The 23,270-nt window shown below is 47.7% G+C and overlaps 1 protein-coding gene across 6 annotated transcripts in view; it reads left to right on the top strand.

The window, feature by feature from the left end:
- Window positions 1-17,694, top strand: part of adgrl2a (adhesion G protein-coupled receptor L2a) — a 775,507-nt gene extending 757,813 nt beyond the window's left edge. For 4 of the 6 annotated variants that reach the window (XM_052010657.1, XM_052010660.1, XM_052010655.1 and 1 more), the window contains 3 exons: window positions 701-797; window positions 12,729-12,857; window positions 16,580-17,694. In XM_052010657.1, the coding sequence (XP_051866617.1) occupies window positions 701-797; window positions 12,729-12,857; window positions 16,580-17,319 (966 nt within the window). In that variant the 3' untranslated portion in view covers window positions 17,320-17,694. The remainder of the gene's footprint in view (window positions 1-700; window positions 798-12,728; window positions 12,858-16,579) is intronic. The other 2 variants (XM_052010661.1, XM_052010658.1) reach the window with 1 other exon arrangement.
- Window positions 17,695-23,270: the final 5,576 nt, after the last annotated feature.

Raw genomic sequence — 23,270 nt, 5'->3', positions numbered from 1 at the left:
CCAGCTCAGGATAAAAGCCAAACATTTACCGTATTATGGTGCAATCATTGACTGTGTAGCAATTTAAAAAAGACATTACTTTGGATAACTGTACATGTTTCAGTCCTGGAAGTTGCAAAATGTTTTCAGCAGATGGTGAAACGTGCTTTAACTCTCCCAAGCCGCATTCTCTCGGTTTAATCATTGCGCTTTCAAGGGCGAGATTTTGAACATATCCTGAAACTGAGAGGTGTCTGGATCGGGATTTGTTGTCAACTAGAAAACGTGCCAGCGATAAAAAGACAGAACAGCAGCAGGCGGATTGTGCTGACGGAATGTCGTGCAAGCACAGGCAGGGAATGCAGTCTTTCCAAACGGGAATCCGGTTAGAAGGCAGAGTGCTTTTAGTGTAGGCCCACAGGCAGGGCCTCACTCTCCTGTGCCCAAATGAGCAACTCGTCGTCGAGCGAGGAGACGGCATCCCGTAGAGAAGCCCGCCTTCAGAGCCAGCATACTCGGAGGTCCCGTTGAAGTGTGTAAACGTGCAAGCGGGTGAGGCACAAGCCACACCCGGTTTGGAGGCCCAGTGCGATGGTAGTGTCAGGCCAACGTCAAGCAGTGTCAAGGCTCAGCCCACCTTACAACCTTTCACGTGCAGTGGCCTATTTTTTTGTTCCGGAGTCTTTTTTTTGCTCACCCAGCCTATCTGGCCTGTTTGCAGAGTCGCATCAGAAGGATGTGGAATGACACTGTGCGAAAACAATCAGAATCTTCCTTTATCTCAGGTGAAATCAACAGTACCTCGACATTAAACCAAGGTCAGTTCCTGGGAGTAAAACAAATATTCACAAGCAATAATGTCTTTCGGAATGTCATTTGTTGCGTGTCCTAGTCTCTGTAAAGAAAAAGTTCACAGACCTAGAATGCTCATAAAATATCTATTTCTGAATGGCAAAAGAAGAAAAAAAACCTTTTTTTTAACAGAAAGCACGACTGCTTCTTTTCCTGATATTATATTCAACCTATCCTGAATCAGAACAATCTAATTGGTTGCTGGATCAATCCAGAAATGACAATGTAAATATAATCAGAGAGAATTTCTTTTTTGGCTTTTCTGATAACTCGGTGAGTTTATCTGGTGGCTCCTTCATCTCAGGAAAATCGCAGGCTCCATTTCAGGCCTGTTGCAAGCTGGCTGACCTTGGCAAAGGAGGCAGTGGGAGTTCCTGAGGGAGAAATGGTCAGTTGGTGGGGAGGGTGCATGCAGCCGAGGTCCCCGCTGCCAGTCACCGTACAAGAAATTGGCCTCGCTTGTGAGTCAAATGCTGGGCAGCCAAGAATGTGTGCATCCCACAACAGTGGAGAGTAAAAACCTTTGCAACTATATGCAAGGTAGTAAGGTTATTACTTGGGTCTTGTTCACCCCGCAGTCACTTCCAACCATATCAACCCCTCCTCCCCAAAAGAATGGTAGGTCACTTGAGTATCATAACTAGAACGTAGAACAGTACAGCATAGGAATGGGCCCACAATGTTGTGGCAAATGAATCAACTAGTAATTAAACACCTCACTAAACTAATTCCTTCTGCCTACATAATGTCCATATCCCTCCACTCTCTGCACATTCATGTGCCTATCTAAGAGCTTCTTAAATATCTCTATCGTATTTGCCTCACCACCACCCCTGGCAGCACATTTCCAGGCATCCACCACACTCTGTGTAAAAAACTTGCTGTGCACATCTCCTTTGAACTGATCCCCTTAAATGTATGCCCTCTAGTATTAGACATTTCGACCCTGGGAATAAGATATCGGCTGTCTATCTATGCCTGTCATAATCTCATGAACTTCTGTCGGGTCTTCCCTCAGCATCTGCCGCTCCAGAGAAAACAACCTAAGTTTGTCCAGCCTCACCTTATAGTTCATACTCTTTAATCCAGGCAGCATCCTGGTGAACCTCTTCTGCACCCTCTCCAAAACCTCCACGACCTTCCTATAATGGGGCGACCAGAACTGAATGCAGTACTCCAGATGTGGCCTAACCAGAGTTTTATGACTGATGTTACAATGAAATTAACCCTTGGATTCCTCAGCTTTATCAAGCTGGATAGATTCTTTGCGCTGACCAATGCTTGACAACATTGCCATATTCACTGAGGTCAGGTGATCAAACGCCACTGTCCTACACAACAGGAGAAATTCCCCACACTCAACTCCCTACCCTCTCTATGATTCTCAATCCATGAATCCAGACAGTTTCCTTAACAACGGAAAAGTAATGAGGAACATCCCTCAACTTAAGTGATCGGTTCCGAGCACCACACCCCAGAAGAACATCAGAAAATAGGCCATTCAGCCCCACAAGCCTGCCCTGCTGTTCAGTAAGAGGCCCTCGGCTTCATTTCCTCTTCTGCACAGGTTCCTCATAACCGTCAATTCCTCGATCCTTCAAAAAAATATTTACTTCCTTTATAAATACCCCCGATCTGACCCCTACATCCCTCTGGGTAAAGAATTCCAGAGATTCACCACCCGCTGCGAGAAGAAGTTCCTTGGAGTTCTGACCTTTGGGGGTTTAGGAAGCCAGATTCCAGGGATGAGGAACCAAGAGCACTTGGATAGATTGGAGGAGATGGGATTGTCTGTGGTAGAAGGGTTTAGATGGAGGACAATCATAAATTGTTTAGATAAAGGAAACAAGAGAAGCTATTTCAAAGACCGAAGGGTTATTAAGTGAAAGATGTAGACTTAAGGCAAGTGGTGAAAGAACGAGGGGACTAAGCATCGTTAAGGAGGGGGTGGATAGGATCAAAAGCACCCTGCTTGATATAGGTAATTGCTTTATTATTGTCACGTATACCGAGATACAGTGAAAAGCTTTTGTTTTGCGTGCCTTCCAGACAGATCATTCCATACATAAGTGCATTGAGGTAGTACAAAAGGAAAACAAAACAGAATGCAGAATATAGTGTTACAGTTACAGAGAAAGTGCAGTGCAGGGGATATGCTGAGGTAGATTGAGAGATCAGGCATTCATCTTTATTGCACAGCTGTGGAGGCCAAATCACTGGGTAAAGGGGTTAAGAGTTAGAGGGAGAATGGGGTTGAGAGAAAAAAATCAGCCACGATTGAATGGTGGAGCAGACTCGAATGGCTGAATCGCCTAATTCTGCTCCTGTATCTTATAGTAACAGCCAAGGTAGCTCGACCCATTAAATCACAGACTTTGCCAACTTCTCCTGCAACCTTCTGCATTCCACGTGGAGACACGGCAGAGAGATTTGCTGATGCTATATGTCAGCAAATGAGAGGTTATGGCCACCAGTTGGAACCTCCCCTCACATCTATCGTCTTGGAAAACTCGCACACTGTCACTCAGGTGACCAAACACAAATCCCTTCCCCACAGAAAGCAGAGGAAGGAGCTTGCACCTGATCTTTATAAACCACTAACTGGGCCCCAGGTGGAACATTGCATTTACACTCCAGGCAGATGACAGGGAGGGTGCTTTTAGTATGAGGTGCCTCGAGTTACCTGGAGAGATTGGGGGAGCTGGTATGGGCAAGAAAGACGGAGACGAGATGAGGAGAATGATGTGTTCTTCCCACAACGACTTGTCACAGTGTGGGACGTGCTGCCTAAAGGGTCAGTAAAAGCAGGCTCAAATGGAAGTTTTCAGAAGGAAGTGAGATAAAAATTCAAAGGACAAACACCAACTGTGCAGTGGAGAAAGAGCAGGGGGTTGCAACTGAATGGATTGCTCTTTGAAAGAACTGGAATTGGCTTAATTCTGTGTCAGTGTGAAGAGTATGTCTGGTCAAAACGCCCCATGAGGAGGTTGGAATCCAAAGTGTGAAGACTTTGACCTGCAATAGACCATCACAGTACGGGGTTTCATACGATTTCATTAGATGAGGCCATGCAGCCCACTGAGTCTATGCTGGCTCCCAGAGCAATCCATTGGTCACATTCACCCAAGTATTTTCCCGTAATCGAGTCACAGGGTGGAAGCAGGCCCTTTTACCCAACTGGTCCATGCTGACCAAGACGCCCCATCCAAGCTAGGCTCATTTGCCTGTGTTTGGCCCATTTCCTCCTCAACCTTTCCTGTCTATGTACCCGTCCAAGTGTCTTTTAAATATTGTTATTGTACCTGCCTCGACCACTTCCTCTGGCAGCTCGTTCCACCTTCCATGTAAAAAAGTTGCCCCTCAAGTTCCCATTAAATCTCTCCCCTCTCACGTTAAACCTATGCCCTCAAGTTCTTAATTCCCCAACCCTGGGAAAAAGACTTGAGTGCATTCACCCTATCGATGCCCCTCATGATTTTATATGATGTAATACAGTAGATTTTAATCTATTCTCTCTCACGTTCCCATCAACTCCTCCCAGATTCTACCACCAACCTGTACATTAGGGGCAATTTACAGCAGCCAATTAACCTACTGACCATATAACTTTGGTGCTCTGGAAGGAAACCAATACACTTGGAGGAAACCCACCCAGTCACCGGCAGAACGTGCAAACTCGACACACAGACAGCAGCAGAGGTCGGGATTGAAACCTGGTCACTGGCGCTGTGAGGCAGTGACCCTACACGAAGCGCCAAAGTGCTGCTCTGTTTGCCTCCAACTTCAGTCTGACTCTGTTCCCCTGCCAGTCCTCTGGAACCCACAAAGCTTACTGCGGGGACTTTTTTCCAAAGCCTCATCCAAAATTCTCGTCCTTGGTTTCCTCCCTACCAGCTCCCGACGCTTATTGCCCCCACCCCGACCCGCTACCTAGGTCCTTGTCTGCAGTGCTACAGTGATGCTTTCACCTCAGACACAGAAGCCCACCAGTTCAAGACCCATCCCTAAAGTGTGAGCACAGGAAGCCAGGCTGACTCTTGAATGCTGCACCCTCTGAAGTAGTGTCTTCCAGGTGAGGTACCAAACCGAGGTCCTCGCTGCTCACTTGAGTGGACAGAAGCCATCCCCTGTTGCTGGGTTGAAGGCAGTAGGGGTTCCTTGGCTTCGTCACCACAGAACATAGACCAGTACAGCACAGGAACACGCCCTACAGCACATGATGTCTGTGCCGAAAACAATGCCAAATCTTCTGCCTGGACATGATCCGTATCCCTCCATTCCCTGCATATTCATGCACCTTTCTAAACTCCTCTTAAATGCCTCTTTCATATCTGCCTCCACCCCCACCCCTGGCAGCACATTCCAGGCACCAACCACTCTCTGTATAAAAAACTTGCCCTGCACATCTCCTTTAAACTTTCCCCCAATAGATAGTATCACTAAAACAGATTATCTGACCATGGTCACATTCCCTGTTGTTGGCTGTCCCATTGCCTACATGGTAACACTTGGGAAAGTTGCTTTGAAGTGATTTGAGGCTGCAAAAGCTGCTATATCAATACAAATATTTTCCGTGCAGTCTCCTTTCCTCTGACTCGAGTTACCTTGGCTGGGGATACTCTCCCTGTCCCTGCCAGCACTTATCCTGAATCCCTCCCTCATTTTGCTGAGTTCCTCTTTGGTCAGTCCCCTTGATCATCCTCCTGGGGGGATTCCATGAAAGGCCAGACATGCTAGTCGATGCCCTTCCCTTCCCAGCTCTAGAACGCTTACCCCTTGGCCTTCCCCTTGCTTCCCTCCTATACATTCATCACCACCCAGTCAGTGCCCAGCTCAACACTCTATATCTCCACTATGTCAAATCCACGAGCTACAATTATGTAGAGCAAAGACATTAAGTGTCCCTTTCTTTAATACATTCATCATTCATTGGACTGGACTTAACTCTTGGGTATGATGCAGAATGTAATAATTGGAATAGGTGATTTTCTAATGAGAAAAGATCGGACAGGTTAGGCTTGTATCTGCTCAAAGAGTGAGAGGGAACTTGATTGGAACAAGGGGTTGTCACAGGGTGGATGTGAAGAGGGTATTTCGTCTTGTGGGAGAATCTAAAATCTTAAAAGTAACCCGACAGAAATCGGGCAAAATTATTTCTCCTGGAGGGTTGAGAGACTTTGAAACACTCTTCCTCAGAAGACAGTGGAAACAGAGCCTTTGTGTGTCCCTAGGGCAGAGGCAGAAAGATTGTAGATAATCAAGGGCTGAAAAATTGTGGACAGGAATGCAGAATTGAGGTTACATTCAGAGTAGACGTGATCTTATTGAATAGCAACCCAAGCCACGATCCTACTACTAATTCAAGTGTTCATGTGTCTATCAGTTGTAACTGAGGCTCCACATATAACTGGAGGTATATCCTATTCTGTTGTGGGGTTGAAGTACTGTAGCAATAGAATGGACAGGAGATTGGCACTGCCTACAGAATATCATGCCAGTTTGTTGACTTGGGTTGATTTCTCTGGAGCTTCGGAGGCTGAGGGGAGACCTGATAGACGTTTATAAAAAGATGAGAGGCACAGGTAGACGGTCAGAGTCTTTTTGCCAGGGTGGAAACGTCAAATATCAGAGGGCATAGCTTTAAGCTAAGAGGCGGAACGTTTAAAGGGGATGTGCGGGGCAGATTTTTTTACGCAGAGAGTGGTGGGTGCCTGGAACGGACTGCCAGGGGTGGTGGTGGAGGCAGATACGATAGTAAAATTCAAAAGGCATTTAGCTAGGCACATAACGATGCAGGGAATGGAGGGATATGGATCACATCATCTTGGGCAGAAAGGCTGTTCCATGTTCTGTGTTAACAGTGAGACTGAAGACAGCACTGACATGCTTGAAGTGAAATAATTATCAGGTGATACATTATCTCAGCCCTAAATATAAATGTGATGTTCAAATGTTTAACCACATTATTTCAGCTGCTTAAAAAAGTAATGATAAAGCACAGCTCCCTTCAGTATGTGAGGTTGTTCAGTTGGTTCACAGGAAGTCAGAAATATCCTTCCTGTGTTTTTTTTCATTGTAGTTATTGTATCCAGTGTGAGGTGGTACACTTTGGAAGGACAAACTCCAAGGCGGAGTACAAAGTTAATGGCAGGATTCTGGGTAGTGTGGAGGAGCAGAGGGATCTGGGGGTCCATATCCACAGATCCCTGAAAGTTGCCTCACAGGTGGATAGGATAGTTAAGAAAGCTTATGGGATGTTAGCTTTCATAAGTCGTGGGATCAAGTTTAAGAGCCACCAGGTAATGATGCAGCTCTACAAAACTCTGGTTAGACTACACTTGGAGTACTGTGTCCAGTTCTGGTCACCTCATTATAGGAAGGATGTGGAAGCATTGGAAAGGGTGCTGAGGAGATTTACCAGGATGCTGCCTGGTTTAGAGAGTATGCATTATGAGGAGAGACTAAGGGAGCTAGGGCTTTACTCTTTGGAGAAAAAGAGGATGAGAGGAGACATGATAGAGGTATACAAAATATTAAGAGGAATAGATAGAGTAGACAGCCAGCGCCTCTTTCCCAGGGTACCAATGCTCAATACAAGAGGGCATGGCTTTAAGGTAATGGGTGGGAAGTTCAAGGGAGATATCAGAGGGAAGTTTTTTTACCCAGAGAGTGGTTGGGGCATGGAATGCGCTGCCTGGGGTGGTGGTGGAGGCAGGTACATCGGTCAAATTCAAGAGATTGCTAGATAAGCATATGGAGGAATTTAAAATAGAGGGATATGTGGGAGGAAGGGGTTACATAGTCTTAGGCAAGGTTTAAAGGTCGGCACAACATTGTGGGCTGAAGGGCCTGTATTGTGCTGTACTGTTCTATGATTTTATGATACTATGACAGTTCAATGCCCCTCCCAGTAACCTTCTGCGCTTTACTGAGCCATTCCAGGAACCATTTAATTCCCATCCCTAATTATCCCAACAGGGCACCCCTCCCCGATCCTCGCCCAGAGCCCTGAACTGGGATAAACTAATTCTGCACAGAAGCAATCTGGCCAGACCCTAACTAATCAAATCGGAGTTGAAGAGGAATTCCTTCACTCAGAAGGTTGTGAATCTTTGGAGTTCTGCACCCCAGAGAGATGAGGAAGTGGAGTCAAAGTCAAAGTCGAGTTTATTGTCATGTGCACAAGTCCATGTGTGCACAGGTGCAGTGAAAAACTTACTTGCAGCAGCATCACAGGCACATAGCATCAGATAAGCAGCACTCACAAGAGAAACATTAATTAAGCATAAATTATGCACAATTTTTATAAGAAAGAACACAACTAGAACAAAAGAAAGTCAATTTTCGTGCAAAGTGATCAAAGTGCACATTGTGTTGCTAAACTGTAGTGATTAGGGTTGTACCGGTTGATTCCAATATATTCGAGATGGATGGATTTTTTTTGATGGTGGGATATGAGGATCGGAAGGGGAAGAGGTAGAAGATTGGCTGTGATCCCATTGGAGGGTGAGGCAGGCTGAAGCAGTCACGTGGCCAACTCCTGATCCATGGAGAGGGAGTCAGGAACAAATCCCTTCCAAATCCTGCAGCAGTAACGTCAGAACACGTGAATAAGTGATGAAAGACAGGGCCAATTAATATCCTACTGATTAAGCAAGATTTACTTTTAACAATCGGACTTCCCCATCGATCCAACACAGAGTTGGTGCCCACACCAAAAGAAGAGGTTGCTTTGGATAAGGATTGGAGAGGGTGCCACAGCCCCATAGTTGCTCTGACTAAATCCAACGTCAACTGAGTGACAGGTAGCTCCAACTGAAGACCCACACTGGGGTTAGAAGGCTCTAGTGGGGGTGAGGTGGTGGTGTTGAAGGTATGCAGAGGGCAGTTGCTTTAGGAGTAGCCACATGTACACAGTGTGGATACAAGAGCAGATCAGAGGCTGGGAATCCTGGAGCAACTGACTCCCCTCTTCATTCCCCAAAACCTGTCCACCATCTACAAGGCTCACGTCTGGAGTGTGATGAAACACTCTCCACTTGCAGCTTCAGCAACACTCAAGAAGCTCAACACCATGCAGGACATAGCAGCCCGCTCGATAGGCACCCCACCCACAACCGTTCACTCACTCCCCCACCGACGCACAGTAGCAGCAGTTTGTACCATCTACAGGATTCACTGCAGCAACTCACCGAGACTCCTTAGAGAGCACCTTCCAAACCCACCGCCTCTACCAGCTAGAAGGACAAGGGCAGCAAAAGCCTGGAGAACACCACCCCCTGGAAGTTGCCCTCCCAGCCACACACCGTCCCGACTTGGATATATATCTCTGTTCCTTCACCATCGCTGGGTCAGAATCCTGGAACTCCCTCCCTCACAGCATTGTGGAGACACCCACACCTCAAGGGCTGCAGCGGTTCGAGAAGGCAGCTCACCACCACCTTCTCAAAGGCAACTAGGAATGGGCAATTAAACGCTGGCTCAGCCTGTGAAGCCCACATCCCTTGAATCAATTTAAAAATTAAAGTCATGAATATTGCTTTGAGCCAAACTCCTTTTACATAAGAACAAAAGAAATAGAAGCAGAAGGCCATTCAACTGCTTGTGCATACTACCCCATTCACTAATGTCAGGGCTGATCTTTTACCTCAGTGCCACTTACCTGGGGTTACTAACCCCTTATCTCCTGATTCCCTTAATAGCCAAATACCTATCAATCTTTCTCTTGAATACACTCAGTGATGGAGCCTCCATAGCCCTTTCCAAAGATCCAGCACTCCCCAGGTGAGGAAATTTCTTCTCATCTCAGTCCTGAATAGCCAGCCCCTTATTTTAAGATACCCCAGCCAGGGGGAACACCAAATCTGCATCTCCCTTGTCAAGCCCTGCAGGAATTTGCACATCTCAGGTGTGGTGGGGTGGTACATTCCAAAGAGTCTTAGCTAGTTAGAGTCATAGAGCAATACAGAATGGAATCGGGCCATTCGGCCCAACCAGTCCATGCCGACCACAGTGTCCACCCAGCTAGTTCCAATCTCCTGTGTTCGGCCCATATCCCTCTAAGCCCAGACCCTCCATGTATCGATCCAAATGACCTGCCTCAACCACTTCCTCTGGCAGCTCGTTCTATATACCCATCACCTTCTGCATGAAAAGGTTGCCCATCAGGTCCCTTTTAAATCTTTCCCCTCTCACCCTAAACCTTTGCCCCCTAGTTTTGGACTCCCCTACCCTGGGGAAAAGATTGTTCCCATCCACCTTGTCTCTGCCTTTCATAATTTTAAACACATCTACAAGTTCGCCCCTCATTCTCCTATATTCTAAAGAATAAAGTCCCAGCCTGGCCAACCTCTCCCTATAATTCAGGCCCTCCAGTCCTGGCAACATCCTCGTAAATCTTCTCTGTGCTCTTTCCAGCTTAACCACATCTTTCCTATAACAGGGTGAACAAAACTGTCCACAGTACTCTAAGTGCGGCCTTACCAATGACTTATACAACTGCAACGTAATATCCCAACTCCTATACTCAATGCCCTGACTGATGAAGGCCAGCGTGCTAAGTTGAAACTAGTTGGTAGTTTTGGAAATGGTTTGCCGCAGTAAAGAACATTATTGACTCAACTGTAAGCGATTCACAATGCACAGCAGTGATCTTCATCCCTATCAGTCGGCTTTTCTGAATCCTGACCACTGATCCATTGGACCACTTGGACCTTGACAAGTGATTGACGAGGTGATGCGTGGGGATTGGTTTCGTTCACAGCTCCCCCATTGTCTATTCGAGCTTCACCTGCAAACCTTCTTGTTTGCAATGAAAAGCTGGGCTGTTTTTCCATCGTTCATTTTTGTTTCCTCCCTTCTGATAGAGTCATAGAGTCGTACAGCATGGAAACAGGCCCTTTGGCCCATCTTGTCCATGCCAACTGTGTTGCCCAGCGAGCTAGCCCTATCTGCCCGCGTTTGGCCCATAGCCCTCTGAACCTCTCCTATCCATGTACTTATCGAGATGGCTTTTAAATGTTACTAATCTGCCCACCTCAACCACTATTTATGGCAGCTCATTCCAAATACGCACCACCCTTTGAGTGAAGAAGTTGCCCCAATGTCCCTTTTAAATCTCTCGCCTCTGATCTTAAACCTAAGCCCTCTTGTTTTTAGCACCCCCTCCCTGGGATAAAATCTATGTGCTTTCACCGTCCATGCCCTCCATGATCTCATTTACCTCTATCAGGTCACCCCTCAATCTCCTACATTCCAGGGAATAAAGTCCTGGTCTACACAACCTCTCCTTGTAACTCAGGCCCCCAAGTCCAGGCAACATCCTGGTAAATCTTTTCTGCACTCTTTCTCGTTTAATAACATCGTTCCCAAAACAGGGTGGCCAAAACTGTACACAATACTCCAAGTGCAGCCTCACCAGTGTCTTATATAACTGCATTGTAACTTCCCAACTCCTAGACTCAATGCCCTGACTGATGAAGGCCAGCATTGCAAATACCTTCTTCAGCACCCTATCTACCTAAGACACTGCTTTCAGAGAACTATACACTTGCACTGCTCGGTCCCTCTGTTCCATAACACTCCCCAGGGTCCTACCATTCACTGTTGTGGTTTGATACTTTGGGAGGTTACAGTGTCAATACAAATGTAGGCTGCTATTGCTGTCCAGCACACAGCAGTCCAGGAACTAAAGATTTTGATTTGTCCAGGTCAGCCCAGCACTGGATAAACTCACCGATCCATCAGGAAATAAGGAATGGAGGAAAGCAAGGGGCAGGAAATATCTTACCCGAGGTATCCAAAAGTAAAAGAAAACCTGCAGGTGCTGGAAATCTGAAATAAAACCAGAAAATGATGGAAATACTCAGCAGGTCAGGCAGCGTCTGTGGAGGGAGAGACAGTTAACGCTTCTGGCTGATGTGCTTTCATCGGAAGTAGGAAAAGTTAGGGGTGAAACATGTTTGAAGTTGTGGGGGACGGGGACGGGGGCGGAGGGAACAAAGGTGATAGAGTAGAGACCAGGAGACTCTGAATGACACAAGTGGAGGTGGTGCTGGCTGAGAGAGAGTGCTAAATGCTGGTGAGTGTGTCGGGGGAGAGCTGTAAACAGGAGGAAATTGAATGAAAGCTAAAACATCAGAAGAGGAGAGGGGTAAATAAATTGAACGAGACTGGAACAGCTGATGAGTTGAAACTGCTGAATTCAGTGTTGAATCCTGAAGGCTATAACGCACCCATTCAGAAGATGAGGTGCCGTGCACAAGCTCACAACGGCCTTCGTTGAAACAGTGTAAGAGGCCAGAGAAAGAGACGGCAGAGTGAGATGGAGTAACAAAGGAACAGGCAGCTAGAAGCTGAGGTTTACCCTTGCACACTGAAAGGAGGTGATCTGCAAAGCTGCCACACAATTTGCTTTTGGTTTCCCCAAAGTAGAGGTGACCATTTCATCACTCGAAGTATCACCAAGAACTATGAGCTATATACAGGCCAGAATTTACTTAGAGAAGGGTAATAAAACTGCAAGGGAGTCCAGCAATCGCTGTAACTTGGCCTTCCTTGATGCAGGGGAAGTGTAGCATGTGGCTATTCACCTTCATCTTCCTCTTGGTATGTGTCACTGGCATTGCATGTCTGGACACCATGTACCTCCTGTTAAACCTTGCAAACTAAAACCCATTTTTTATGGGACTTCTTCCCCTCCCTCCTTGCGCGGAAGCAAAAACGTTTGAGTTTAACTTCAACATTGCCTGGTCCCTTTCAGCTGAATTTTAATCACAGCTTGGTGTTCATTGACAGTGGCAGGAGGGCCACATTCACTCGTTTGTGTTTTAAAGATTTGATGAGATTAACAAAAGTAAAACTGAACTGATACATCTTTTTCTGTCTTGTTGCTTTAGGGATGACAGGCAATTATCTACTAACAAATCCTCTTCTGCGGCCTCATGGCACTAACAACCCTTATAACACCTTGCTTGCCGAAACTGTTGTCTTTAATGCCCCGTCAGCTGACGTATTTAGTTCACCAGGTGTGCTTCCTTAATTTTTGTAAAGACATCGTTAACACAATTACTGGATCGTGTTCTGCTGGTGCTGGCAAGAAAGTTATGAAGAATTTGTAGTCAAGGTCATAATGGAAAATGTGAGGGGGTTGGGGAGTTGCTTTAAAGCAACCTTTATTTTGTTCATGGGGTGCGATCAAAGGAGATTGCAAACCCATCACTTCCTCACCCTCATCCCACTCACCACCATCTCCCCGCACAGTCCTAAACTTTCCCTTCCTGCCAACCTCTTTCCCCTCCCCTCACACTTCTCCTCCTGACCCCACCCTTGGTCCTCCACACTGCCCCCCCCCACCACCTTCCACCTGACATTGCCCCGCAGACCACCTCCATATTCCCACCAACACCACAGTTCACCCCTCGCCCACACTTCCCTCTCAACCCCATCCCATCCCTGGTACCCACGAGGAAGCCAACCCCAGGACTCGGCCTCGACCCCCGCTGCATGACCTCGAGGCAGCTGCTCAGATGGGGAAGGTGGGTGCCAGGGGTGAAGGGTCAGGATCCCCTGGTCCTGGTCACCAGGGGCAACCCCTTCCTTCCCATCTCTTGGTGGGATCTGGGGACAAGGAGAAATGGGCTTCAACACTGGCATCCCCCACTCTCTTCAGTAGATGGTTAGGTGGAGGCTAGGTGTTTGAATCTGTGGACCAGAGGGCACACTCACCATCACCGTGAGGAGGAGGGAAGACGAGAACCAGGAGAGGGTCCCACTGAGACCGGAGATGGCTATTAGAGTCCCTCTCACTTGAAGTTCTCCCACAACAGTTGGCTTAGTGCCTAATGCTTGTCACTGCTCTGCACCCTCAGATCTGAGAAGATCTACACTGGGACTAGATTACAGAATGTCTTGACTCTGAAACTTCTGGAGAGAGAGATAGAGAGAGATAAAAAGCATGTGTCTTAAAAGTGGTGTGTTGAATCTAACCCGAGTTTTCTTTTGTTTTCATTGCTTATCTGTTATTCTCTCCTTATGCTTCCCTCTAGTGACCTACAGAGAGACAAGTATGGGAGTCAAACTTAACTTTGCCTATCAAATGTAAAAAAAAATTCTGGCATGTCTGTTTTCTTTTTCTTTTAGTTTTATTTTTGAAATGAGGCATTTGGTGAAACACAACTGGAAGTCATGAATGAGTTGCAGGGAACTGAAGGTTGATTGTAAAGTTGGATGGCTGTCAGGGAACTTCCAACGAGTGTTCCCACCCTCAGTGATTATAGGCCACGCTTCCTTCTGAACTTTGTCCGTTCAGCACCCTTTCTCTTCTCTTGTAAAGATGTCCAAAACCTGCCCCAAGGTAGCTGGGAACACGTGGCTCCGGGCTGGATCTATCTGGATCTGTCAGTGGGCGACACTGCTCTTGGGGGTGTGGGAGTCCTCGCTTTGGAGGAAAGGGTGGTCAAGCCTGCAACCCTGAACTCTGGGTGTAGCACATCCTGGTGGAGCTATCAGGCACTGCACTGGGTTTGAGTTCCCACCCACAAGAGTCTCGCAGATAATAGGAAGCGACAACTGCTTCAAACGCAGGTCAAGGCGCCTGCAACAGGTGAAGTCCCCCTTCAGTGCAGAACAGGAGGCAGCAGTGGGAGGTGGAGTTAGCATTTCGGCACACTGGCAGGCAGTGGAGGGAGGGGGGTGCGGCTGTCGGTCGTTGGGTCAGGCTTGAACCCACGCCAGCAGACAGCAAAACCAGGCAGGATCCCGCACCCTGCACGTCTCCACCCAGGTCAGCCCGCCTGAAGCCGACCCAGACCACACACCCATGGTCCTGCTGTCAGCAACACTCCCCTCCAAGCCTTGTATGCTGAGCAGCCATGGTCACTTTGGGACTAGTCACAGCCTGGCTCGTCACTCCCTCCCTATCACTCCTTGATCTCTCACCCCATGGCCCCTCACTCCTTGATCGCTAACCAACTGGCCTCTCACCTTCCGGCCCCTCACCCCCTGGCCTCTCACCCCCTGCCCTCTCACTCTTATGGCCTCTCACCCTTTGGCCCCTCACCCCCTGGCCGCTCCCTCCATGACCTCTTACTCTCTTTGCCCCTCACCTCATGAGCTTTCACCCTTTGGCTCCCTGACTCCGTGACCCCTCACCCTCTAGCCCCTGACTCCCATGGCCTGCCACTGTGGCCGTAACAGCCATCTTTCCGTGAGCACCATTCAAACCAGACTGCCCAATAAATTACCAAAGGGCTTTTTTGTGGGCATGCTCTGCTCTAGAACAGGCGTCTGCTCTTCCTTTCCGTCTTTGTTTGTGCTGGCTGCTTTATCCGTATGTACTGAAGCTGTTCTGGAACACCTCACCGTAGTTTGTCCCAGTCCTCACCCTCGAGCTCGGCTGATGTTCTGCCAGGACGGAGCAGGCAATGTCCCTCTCCCGATGGACAGGGAGCTCCTTCCACCCAAGACACCCAACCTTCTCCAACCTACACTCGAGCAACTTTGCCCACATTCCTTCACTTGCTCCCCCCAACCCCACTCTGCTGAGGGTCCGCCCAACAACCCCCTTCCGCCCTCTCCTCCCCCTCCCTCCCGAATACCCCGTGATAGGTGGGCTGGGACGGGCCCATTCGCTGACGCTGGGACAGGCAGCCTTTGACCTTTCCGACGAGGAGGGGCAGCGGTGGGAGTGGAGGCGGTGCCCCTGCCCAGGCGACGAGCAGAAAGAGGAAGGCCCTGGTTTGCTTGCGATCTAATTTGCCGCATCCCTTGCTTCGACCACGGCTAAAGCAAAATGCCGGAAAAGTCGGGAAGTGAGAGCAGAGGATGCTGGAAACACTCAGCGGGCCGGGCAGCGCCTGTGGAGGGAGAAGGAGAAGGCGGCGTTTCAGGTCGAGCCACCCCCCTCACCCCACCACCTCCCCAAAGGGTCAACAACCTGAGTCACCAGCTCCAGTTCCAGATTACGTCCCCTGGCCCACTGTGTGTCTGCCAGCACACTTTGCTCTTCTTCCTTGCTCTGATTGGTTTGCTGAGATGTCGCCTGATCCTCCTTCATGCTACAGTGATCATTTTGCTTTCTTTTGTGTATCAGCTACTCTCACAACAGCTAGCCTGAGCAGACAGACTTGATGTGAAATGCCCATGTGAGTCAACCCAGTCACTGTCTATAGTGTGTCCAGGTGGTGCTAACATTCCCCCTGTAGCTCGAAGAGGATAACCATTCTGTGTTTGTCATGCTTACTTGGTGCCTGTCCAGCCTCCGCACCCCTCACCCTTCGCTTTCCATTGCCATGTCTTGTTGCAAAAGGACTGTGAGATAGTTTTTTGCCTGCTGATTTTAATTTGGTACATCCATTTTGCACTCGTTCTGTGTAGGTGCTGCATCTTACCTTCTACCCCCCGCCCCCCCACCCCTGAACCTCAACCAACCCCAAGTTTGCTTTTAAGGTACTTCAGGACAAGGAAGGCTCTTCCTTAGCCTCGAGTTGATTGGCTGGCCGTTCGAGGGCGGGGCGGGTTGGAGGGAAGGGGCAAATCCTTCAACACTACAGGCGCCACTTTTGCCATTTTGTCCTGGATTACGTTAAAAGGGTTTATTATTTTTTTTTCTGGAAGGTTACTCTGTAGGTTGAAGCTAAAATGGAGTCAGGCCGCTAACACTCGCCGTGTGTTGTTGTCTTTTGTTTCTTCCCCTCATCCTCACCTTTCCCCCTCCCACCGCCCGCCTCCTGATTCCCCCCCTCTCCAGGGCATTCACTGAACAACGGACGGGACGCAAGCACAATGGATACTCTACCACTTAACGGCAACTTCAACAACAGCTACTCTATTCAGAACGGGGATTTTGGCAGTGACAGTGTACAGGCACTGGACTGCAGGCTGAGCCTGGGGGACACGGCTTTCGAGAAGATGATCATCTCTGAGCTGGTCCACAACAACCTGCGGGCCGGCGGGCTCAAGGCCCACAACCCCGAGCGGGTCCTTCCCTCCAAGGTGGCCGCTCCGGGGGGCGGGAGCAGCAGCGAGGACGACGCCATCGTGGCGGACGCGTCGTCCTTGGCGACGGGCGAGCCCAGGCACCCGGAGCTCGAGGCACCACTCATCCCCCAGCGCACCCACTCCCTCCTCTACCACCAGCAGAAGAGGGCCGAGCCTCAGGCCGACCCGGCCTTCGTGGCCGAACCCAACGAGCCTCTGCAGTCGCCCAACAGAGACTCCCTGTACACGAGCATGCCCAACCTGAGAGACTCACCGGACCCAGAGAACAGCCCGGGGCCCGAGGAGGATTTGTCGCCTTCCAAGAGGGGTGAAAGTGAGGACCTTTATTACAAGAGTATGCCCAACTTGGGTGGGGGCAATCAGCTCCAAACGTACTATCAGATCAGTCGGGGCAACAGTGACGGATATATTATCCCCGTTAACAAGGAAGAATCCATCCCGGAGGGGGATGTGAGGGAACGGCAAATGCAACTGATCACCAGTCTGTGAAACGAAGCGTTTTCGGCTCAGTGGGACAAACCAAAAGACTAATGGACCTCTTCAAGGTGCCAGTCCTCATATCAACCAGGATGGGCCATACTTGTGTTTGTTTTATTGATGTACAGGAAAAAAAAGAAAGGAATGGAAATAAAAAGCTGGGTCCTGTGGGAGAACTTTAGTGAGGGAAAGGACTCTACACAGAAATTATTGTCCCGTCGCAAGTAAGACCAGGCCAATCGGCTCCCACCTCCAATCTAGCGGGAGAGCTTCTGACCAATCAAATGCAGCAGTTTTGAAAACGGTCGTGTAGTTGTGTATATAGTTGCACCTTGCTTTTCCCTTTCTTTCTTCTCCCCCTCCCCCCCACCCCACCCCACCTCCAAATCCAGACCCCAGGCTCAATCCCAGGCCGGACCACGTCATAATACGAGGGACAGGTCTCAAGCCCTGCGAAAGTTATCTGCAGTACCTTAATGCTCCCAGGGAGGCTCTGCCAAGGGCAGGAGAGCGTCTTCATCGGCCTTAGGAGCCGTCGTATCTCCAATCTTCGGACGAGTCTCCAGACTTCACATTCGCTCAGCTGTATAGCTATCTGTTCTCACTGAGAAACGGCTAAAGAAAATATATTTTGTTGTAATGCTAGTGTAAAATAAATCGAATACATTGTCAGACCTAAATATAAGAGAATTTTAAACGGAATACATTTGATGAAAATATTGTGTGAATCTCCCAGTTGCACATATGATGAAATGTGGGGGTTTTTTTGGAAGTTGTCCATTGTGCAGATTAAGCCAAAAGTCTTTCAATTTTTACTGCATTACCAACCTTTTCTTTTTAAAGAAAGGTTTTCTCTCTCTCTCCCCCCCCCGTCCTCCTCTCTCTCTTGCCCCCCTCTAATGAATCTGTTGCCTTTAATGATTTATTCTTTGGCCAAATGAGTTTTTGCCCCTTTAATCTTTGCTACGTAGTTACCCCATTGGTTTAAACCATGGAGATAAGGTTCCCTTTGTTTTTACTGTAATATACTTGACAGGGTGGGAAGGTTGGGGTGGGGGGAGGGTTGTGGGGGGGGTGTGGAAGGCACTTCAATTAATGTCATGGCAACCTGATCCAGCCAATCACAGGAGGAGGTTGACCCTCTTGGACCATCAGCGTAAAACTCTGCAAAGTTTTATTCCTCCTAAAGCCCTCAAGAGTTTATTTATTTATCAAGGTCTGCGATTCAGGATTTGACCGCCCCCAGGAAAGTTATACTTCAGAATATCAATTTTGTGTACTCCCTGTTAAGATGGGACCCTTGCCACTAATCTCCGATGTAAAGTTTAACACTTCTTTGACAGTAAATAAATGTGACAATTTTGCAGATAATCCAAGAGAGATGAGTGTTTTTCTTTTACATGTTGCTAAATACTCCTCACACCTACCAAGAGATGAGACCAAGACTTCCAGACAGCACTGAGGGAGCGCTTCACTGTCAGTGATGGTGCTCTTCAGATGAGACGTTAAGCCCGGGCTCTGTTTGGTGAACACTCAAGAAATGTCTTGAGAATTTTGCAAAGGAGTTGTAAATGTTGCAGAGGAGATTTACGAGGATGTTGCTGGGACTCGAGGGACTGAGTTATGGAGAGAAGTTGAGCAGGATAGGACTTTCTTCATTGGGGAAATGAGGGGTGATCTTATAGAGGTGTAAAAACATTATGAGGTGCATAGATAGGATCAATGCGCACAGTCTTTTTCCCAGGGTTGGGGAATCAAGAACTAGAGGGCATAGGTTTAAGGTGAGAGGGGAGAGATTTAATGAGAATCTGAGGGGCAACCTTTTCACCTCAGAGAATGGTCAGTATATAGAATAAGCAGCCAGATGAAGTGATTGAGGCAGGTACGTTATTAACATCTAAAAGGTACTTGGACAGGTACATGGATAGGAAAGGTTTAGAGAGATATGGGCCAAATGCGGGCAAGTGGGACTCGCTTAGATGGGAATCTTGGTTGGCATGGACCAGTTGGGCCGAAGGGCCTGTTTCCGTGCTGTATGACTATGAATTCCCAGTGTAATGGTCACTGTTCATCCCATTCAAACAAATTCGCCAAAACGACTATTCTAGTCACCATCTCATTCCTGTTTGTGGGATCCTGCTGTGCACAGTCACTTCAAAGCGTGCAGTGTTATGGGGTGTGTTGAAATCACAGAAGGTGCTACCAAATCCAAGTTCTTAGATAATATTGTGCAAACCTTGACTTATGGCCTTCACAGGGAGGTGGAAGTAGAGTTGTTGAATGTTTTAAGGGCACAGGGAAATAGATTCTGGAGTTGCAAGGGGATGAAAGGTTACTGAGGGAACGTAGAGTTGAGATTATAAACCAATCTTCTTAAATGGGGGAGCAGGCTAGAGGGGCGGAGTGTCCTACTCCTGCATCTAATTTGGACGTATCTAACATCTTTCTCCTGACCAAGTGGTCTTGGTGCCATAGGCACCTGGTTGTCATAGAGTAATACAGCACAGAAGCAGGCCCTTCAGCCCATGTTAGCCAAGGTGCCCACATAAGCCAGTCCTGATAAAGGGTCTCAAACATCAACTATTTATTTCCCTCCATAGATGCTGCCTGACCTGAGTTCCTCCAGTGTTTTATGTGTGTTGTTAAGCTAGTCCTATTTGGCCCATATCCCACTAAACCTTTTCTATCCATGCACTTATCCAAAAAGTATTTTAAATGTTCTTAGTGTACCTGCCTCAGCTACTTCCCCTGGCAGCTCGTTCCATATACTGACCACCCTCTGTGTGAAGAAGTTGTCCCTCAGTTCCCCTTTAAACCATTTCCCTCTCACCTTAAACCTCTGAAGCTATGCCCACTAGTTCACTTTCCCTGAGGAAAAAGTTGTCGTCTGCTCCCTAAACCAATGGGCCACAGTCACGAGAGAGAGAGAGAGAGAGAGTCAGAAATTGGTCCCACCATAGGTACCAGGACCGTCATCAACCCATTTATTCAACAGCTGGAATGATTAAGTCATCACATCTGCCCTTTGGCCAGTTTTAACAGGATATTTTGCCCCACTTTATGCCTGATGAAAGATGGGTAAGATTGAATTCAAATCATCAGCAAATTTGTTCAAAAACTGAGGCTAAGTGTAGAAATGACACAGAACTTCAGAGAAAATCCCCTCTGCAACTGAAATTCTCCCTCGCCTGAAGATGTACTGTAAGACGACATATACCAGCAAATTAATTTTAGCATTATGGCCCACTGAGCTCAAAATTTTAATTATTGCTGACATCTTGCATTACCATTTAATGCAATTACCATTACATTAAACGGTAGGCTATTAGGGAGATCATTTATTTACAGAGGGAAGTCAGTTTTGGAGTGTGAACGAAAATAATATTCATAATGTATGCTTCTAGTTGAAGGGCTCCTTGCAATTTGGTTTATATTTCAAAGGGAGCCGGACACCTCGATATGAGGTGGGCGGGCTACAGGGTGCGTGAGCTCAAGTTATGGCAGTGTACAGTTCTGGTCTCCATTATTGTGTAAAAGTTAGTTAGACATTAGAGAAGTTGGGGAATTAACCTGACAAGGGTGCTGCCAGAATGAAGAAGTTTTACCTCTCAGCAGACTGAATGGGCTGGGAATTTTCTTCGCAAAAGACTTGATGGAAGACCTTCTGATGATGGAGGCTAATATAGTCAAGTAATTAAATGGCGCTTGCTTGAACATGTCAATGGTTGGTTGAGAGACGAAACATTCAATAGTACCTGAGGGTCACCAGTGACCAGGGCCAGGTTTGGCGGCGTAATGAGACAGCCAGTACAGCAGCTGCCACACACCTCCTGTGACCCAGATTCGATCCTGGCCTCTGATGCTGTCTGTGTGTGGAGTTTGCACGTTCTCCCTGTGACCCTGGGGGTTTCCCCCAGGTGCTCCGGTTTCCTCCCACATCCCAAAGGTGTGCGAGTCAGCAGGCTGATTGGCCGCTGTAGGTTGCCCCTTGGGCGTGGGTGAGTGGGGAGAGTTGATAAGAATGCAGGCAGGATGAAATTGGGATTGGTGTGGGATGAATAAATGGGTGGTTGATAGCATGGATGGTGGGCCGAAGGACCTGTTTCTGTGCTGTTTGACTCCAGGATGCAGAGGAGGTTTACGAGGATGTCACAAGGGCTGCAGTACTATTGTTAGGACGAAACAATCTTGGTTGGAGTTATTTTCTTCAGAACATAGAATCATAGAACATAGAACAATACAGCACAATACAGGCCCTTTGGCCCACCATGTTGTGCCGACCTTCAAACCACTCCTAAGACAATCTAACCCCTTCCTCCCACATATCCCTCTAACTTAAGTTCCTCTATATGCTTATCTAACAATCCCTTGAACTTGACCAACGTATCAGCCTCCACCACCACCCCAGGCAGTGCATTCCATGCACCAACCACTCTCTGGGTGAAAAACCCTCCCTCTGCCATCTCCCTTGAACTTCCCACCCATTACCTTAAAGCCATGTCCTCTTGTTTTGAGCATTGGTGCCCTGTGAAAGAGGTGCTGGTTGTCCACTCTATCTATTCCTCTTAATATTTTGTACACCTCTATCATGTTTTCTCTCATCCTCCTTCTCTCCAAAGAGTAAAGCCCTAGCTCCCCTAGTCTCTCCTCATAATGCATGTTCTATAATTCATGCAGCACCCTGGTAAATCTCCTCTGCACCCTTTCCAACGCCTCCACATCCTTCCTATAATGAGGTGACCAGAACTGGACACAGTACTCAAGTGTGGTCTAACCAGAGTTTTGTAGAGCTGCATCATTACTTCTCGGTTGTTAAACTCAATCCCATGACTTATGAAAGCTAACATCCCATAAGCTTTCTTAACTACCCTATCCACCTGTGTGGCAACTTTCAGTGATCTATGGATATGAACCCCCAGATCCCTCTGCTCCTCTACACTGCCCAGAATCCTGCCATTTACCTTGTATTCTGCCTTGGAGTTAGTCCTTCCAAAGTGTACCACCTCACACTTCGCCGGATTGAACTCCATCTGCCACTTGTCCGCCCAGCTCTGCATCCTATCAATATCCCTCTGTAAGCTTCGATGGCCTTCCACACTGTCCACAACACCACCGATCTTTGTGTCATCTGCAAACTTGCTAACCCACCCTTTCACCCCCTCATCTAAGTCATTAATAAATATCACAAAAAGTAGAGGTCCCAGAACTGATCCCTGCAGGGCACCACTAGTCACAGCCCTCCAATCCGAATCCGAATCATAGAACATTACAGCACAATACAGGCCCTTCGGCCCACAATGTTGTGCCGACGTTTTATCCTGCTCTAAGATCTATCTAACCCTTCCCTCCCACATAGCTCACCATTTCTCTATCATTCATGTGTCTAAGTGTCTCTTAAGTATCCCTAATGTAACTGCCCCACAACACCCACAACAAGAACAAAGAGTCATAGAGTTGTACAGCACCAAAAAAGGCCCTTCAGCTGGCCAAGATATATATTCACGATATTCCCATTTTCCAAAATTTGGCCCATATCCCTCTTGTCAGCCATATACCTGTCCACATACTTAAAGGTGTCTAATGTACCAGCACCAACCACTTCCTCTGGTTCCATGTATCTACCATCCACTGTGTAAAAAAGTTACCCCTTAGGTTCTTATTAAAACCTTTTACCTCTAACCTTAAAACTATGTCCTCTAATTTTCCATTCCCCAACGCTGGTAAAAAGACTGCTCAATCTATCTATGCCCCTCATGATTTTATATACCTCAATATGCATCTGAGGAGAGATTTGCTTTCATAGCACAGAAGGAGTCTACTTCCCTGAGTGGAGAGTTCAGTAACGGAGGGCATAGATTTAAGGCAATTGGGAAAAGGATTCAAGGGGAGTTGAGGAAAAATTACTTCCCTCAGCGAGTGGTGGGAGCCTGGAAATCTCGGAAGCTCTCCCACATTTAAAGGTA

This window comes from Pristis pectinata, chromosome 3 (genome assembly GCF_009764475.1).
Source record: "Pristis pectinata isolate sPriPec2 chromosome 3, sPriPec2.1.pri, whole genome shotgun sequence".
Classification (NCBI taxonomy): Eukaryota; Metazoa; Chordata; class Chondrichthyes; order Rhinopristiformes; family Pristidae; genus Pristis; species Pristis pectinata.
Note: the sequence above shows the minus strand (reverse complement) of the source record. Positions and strands in the feature narration are given on the sequence as shown.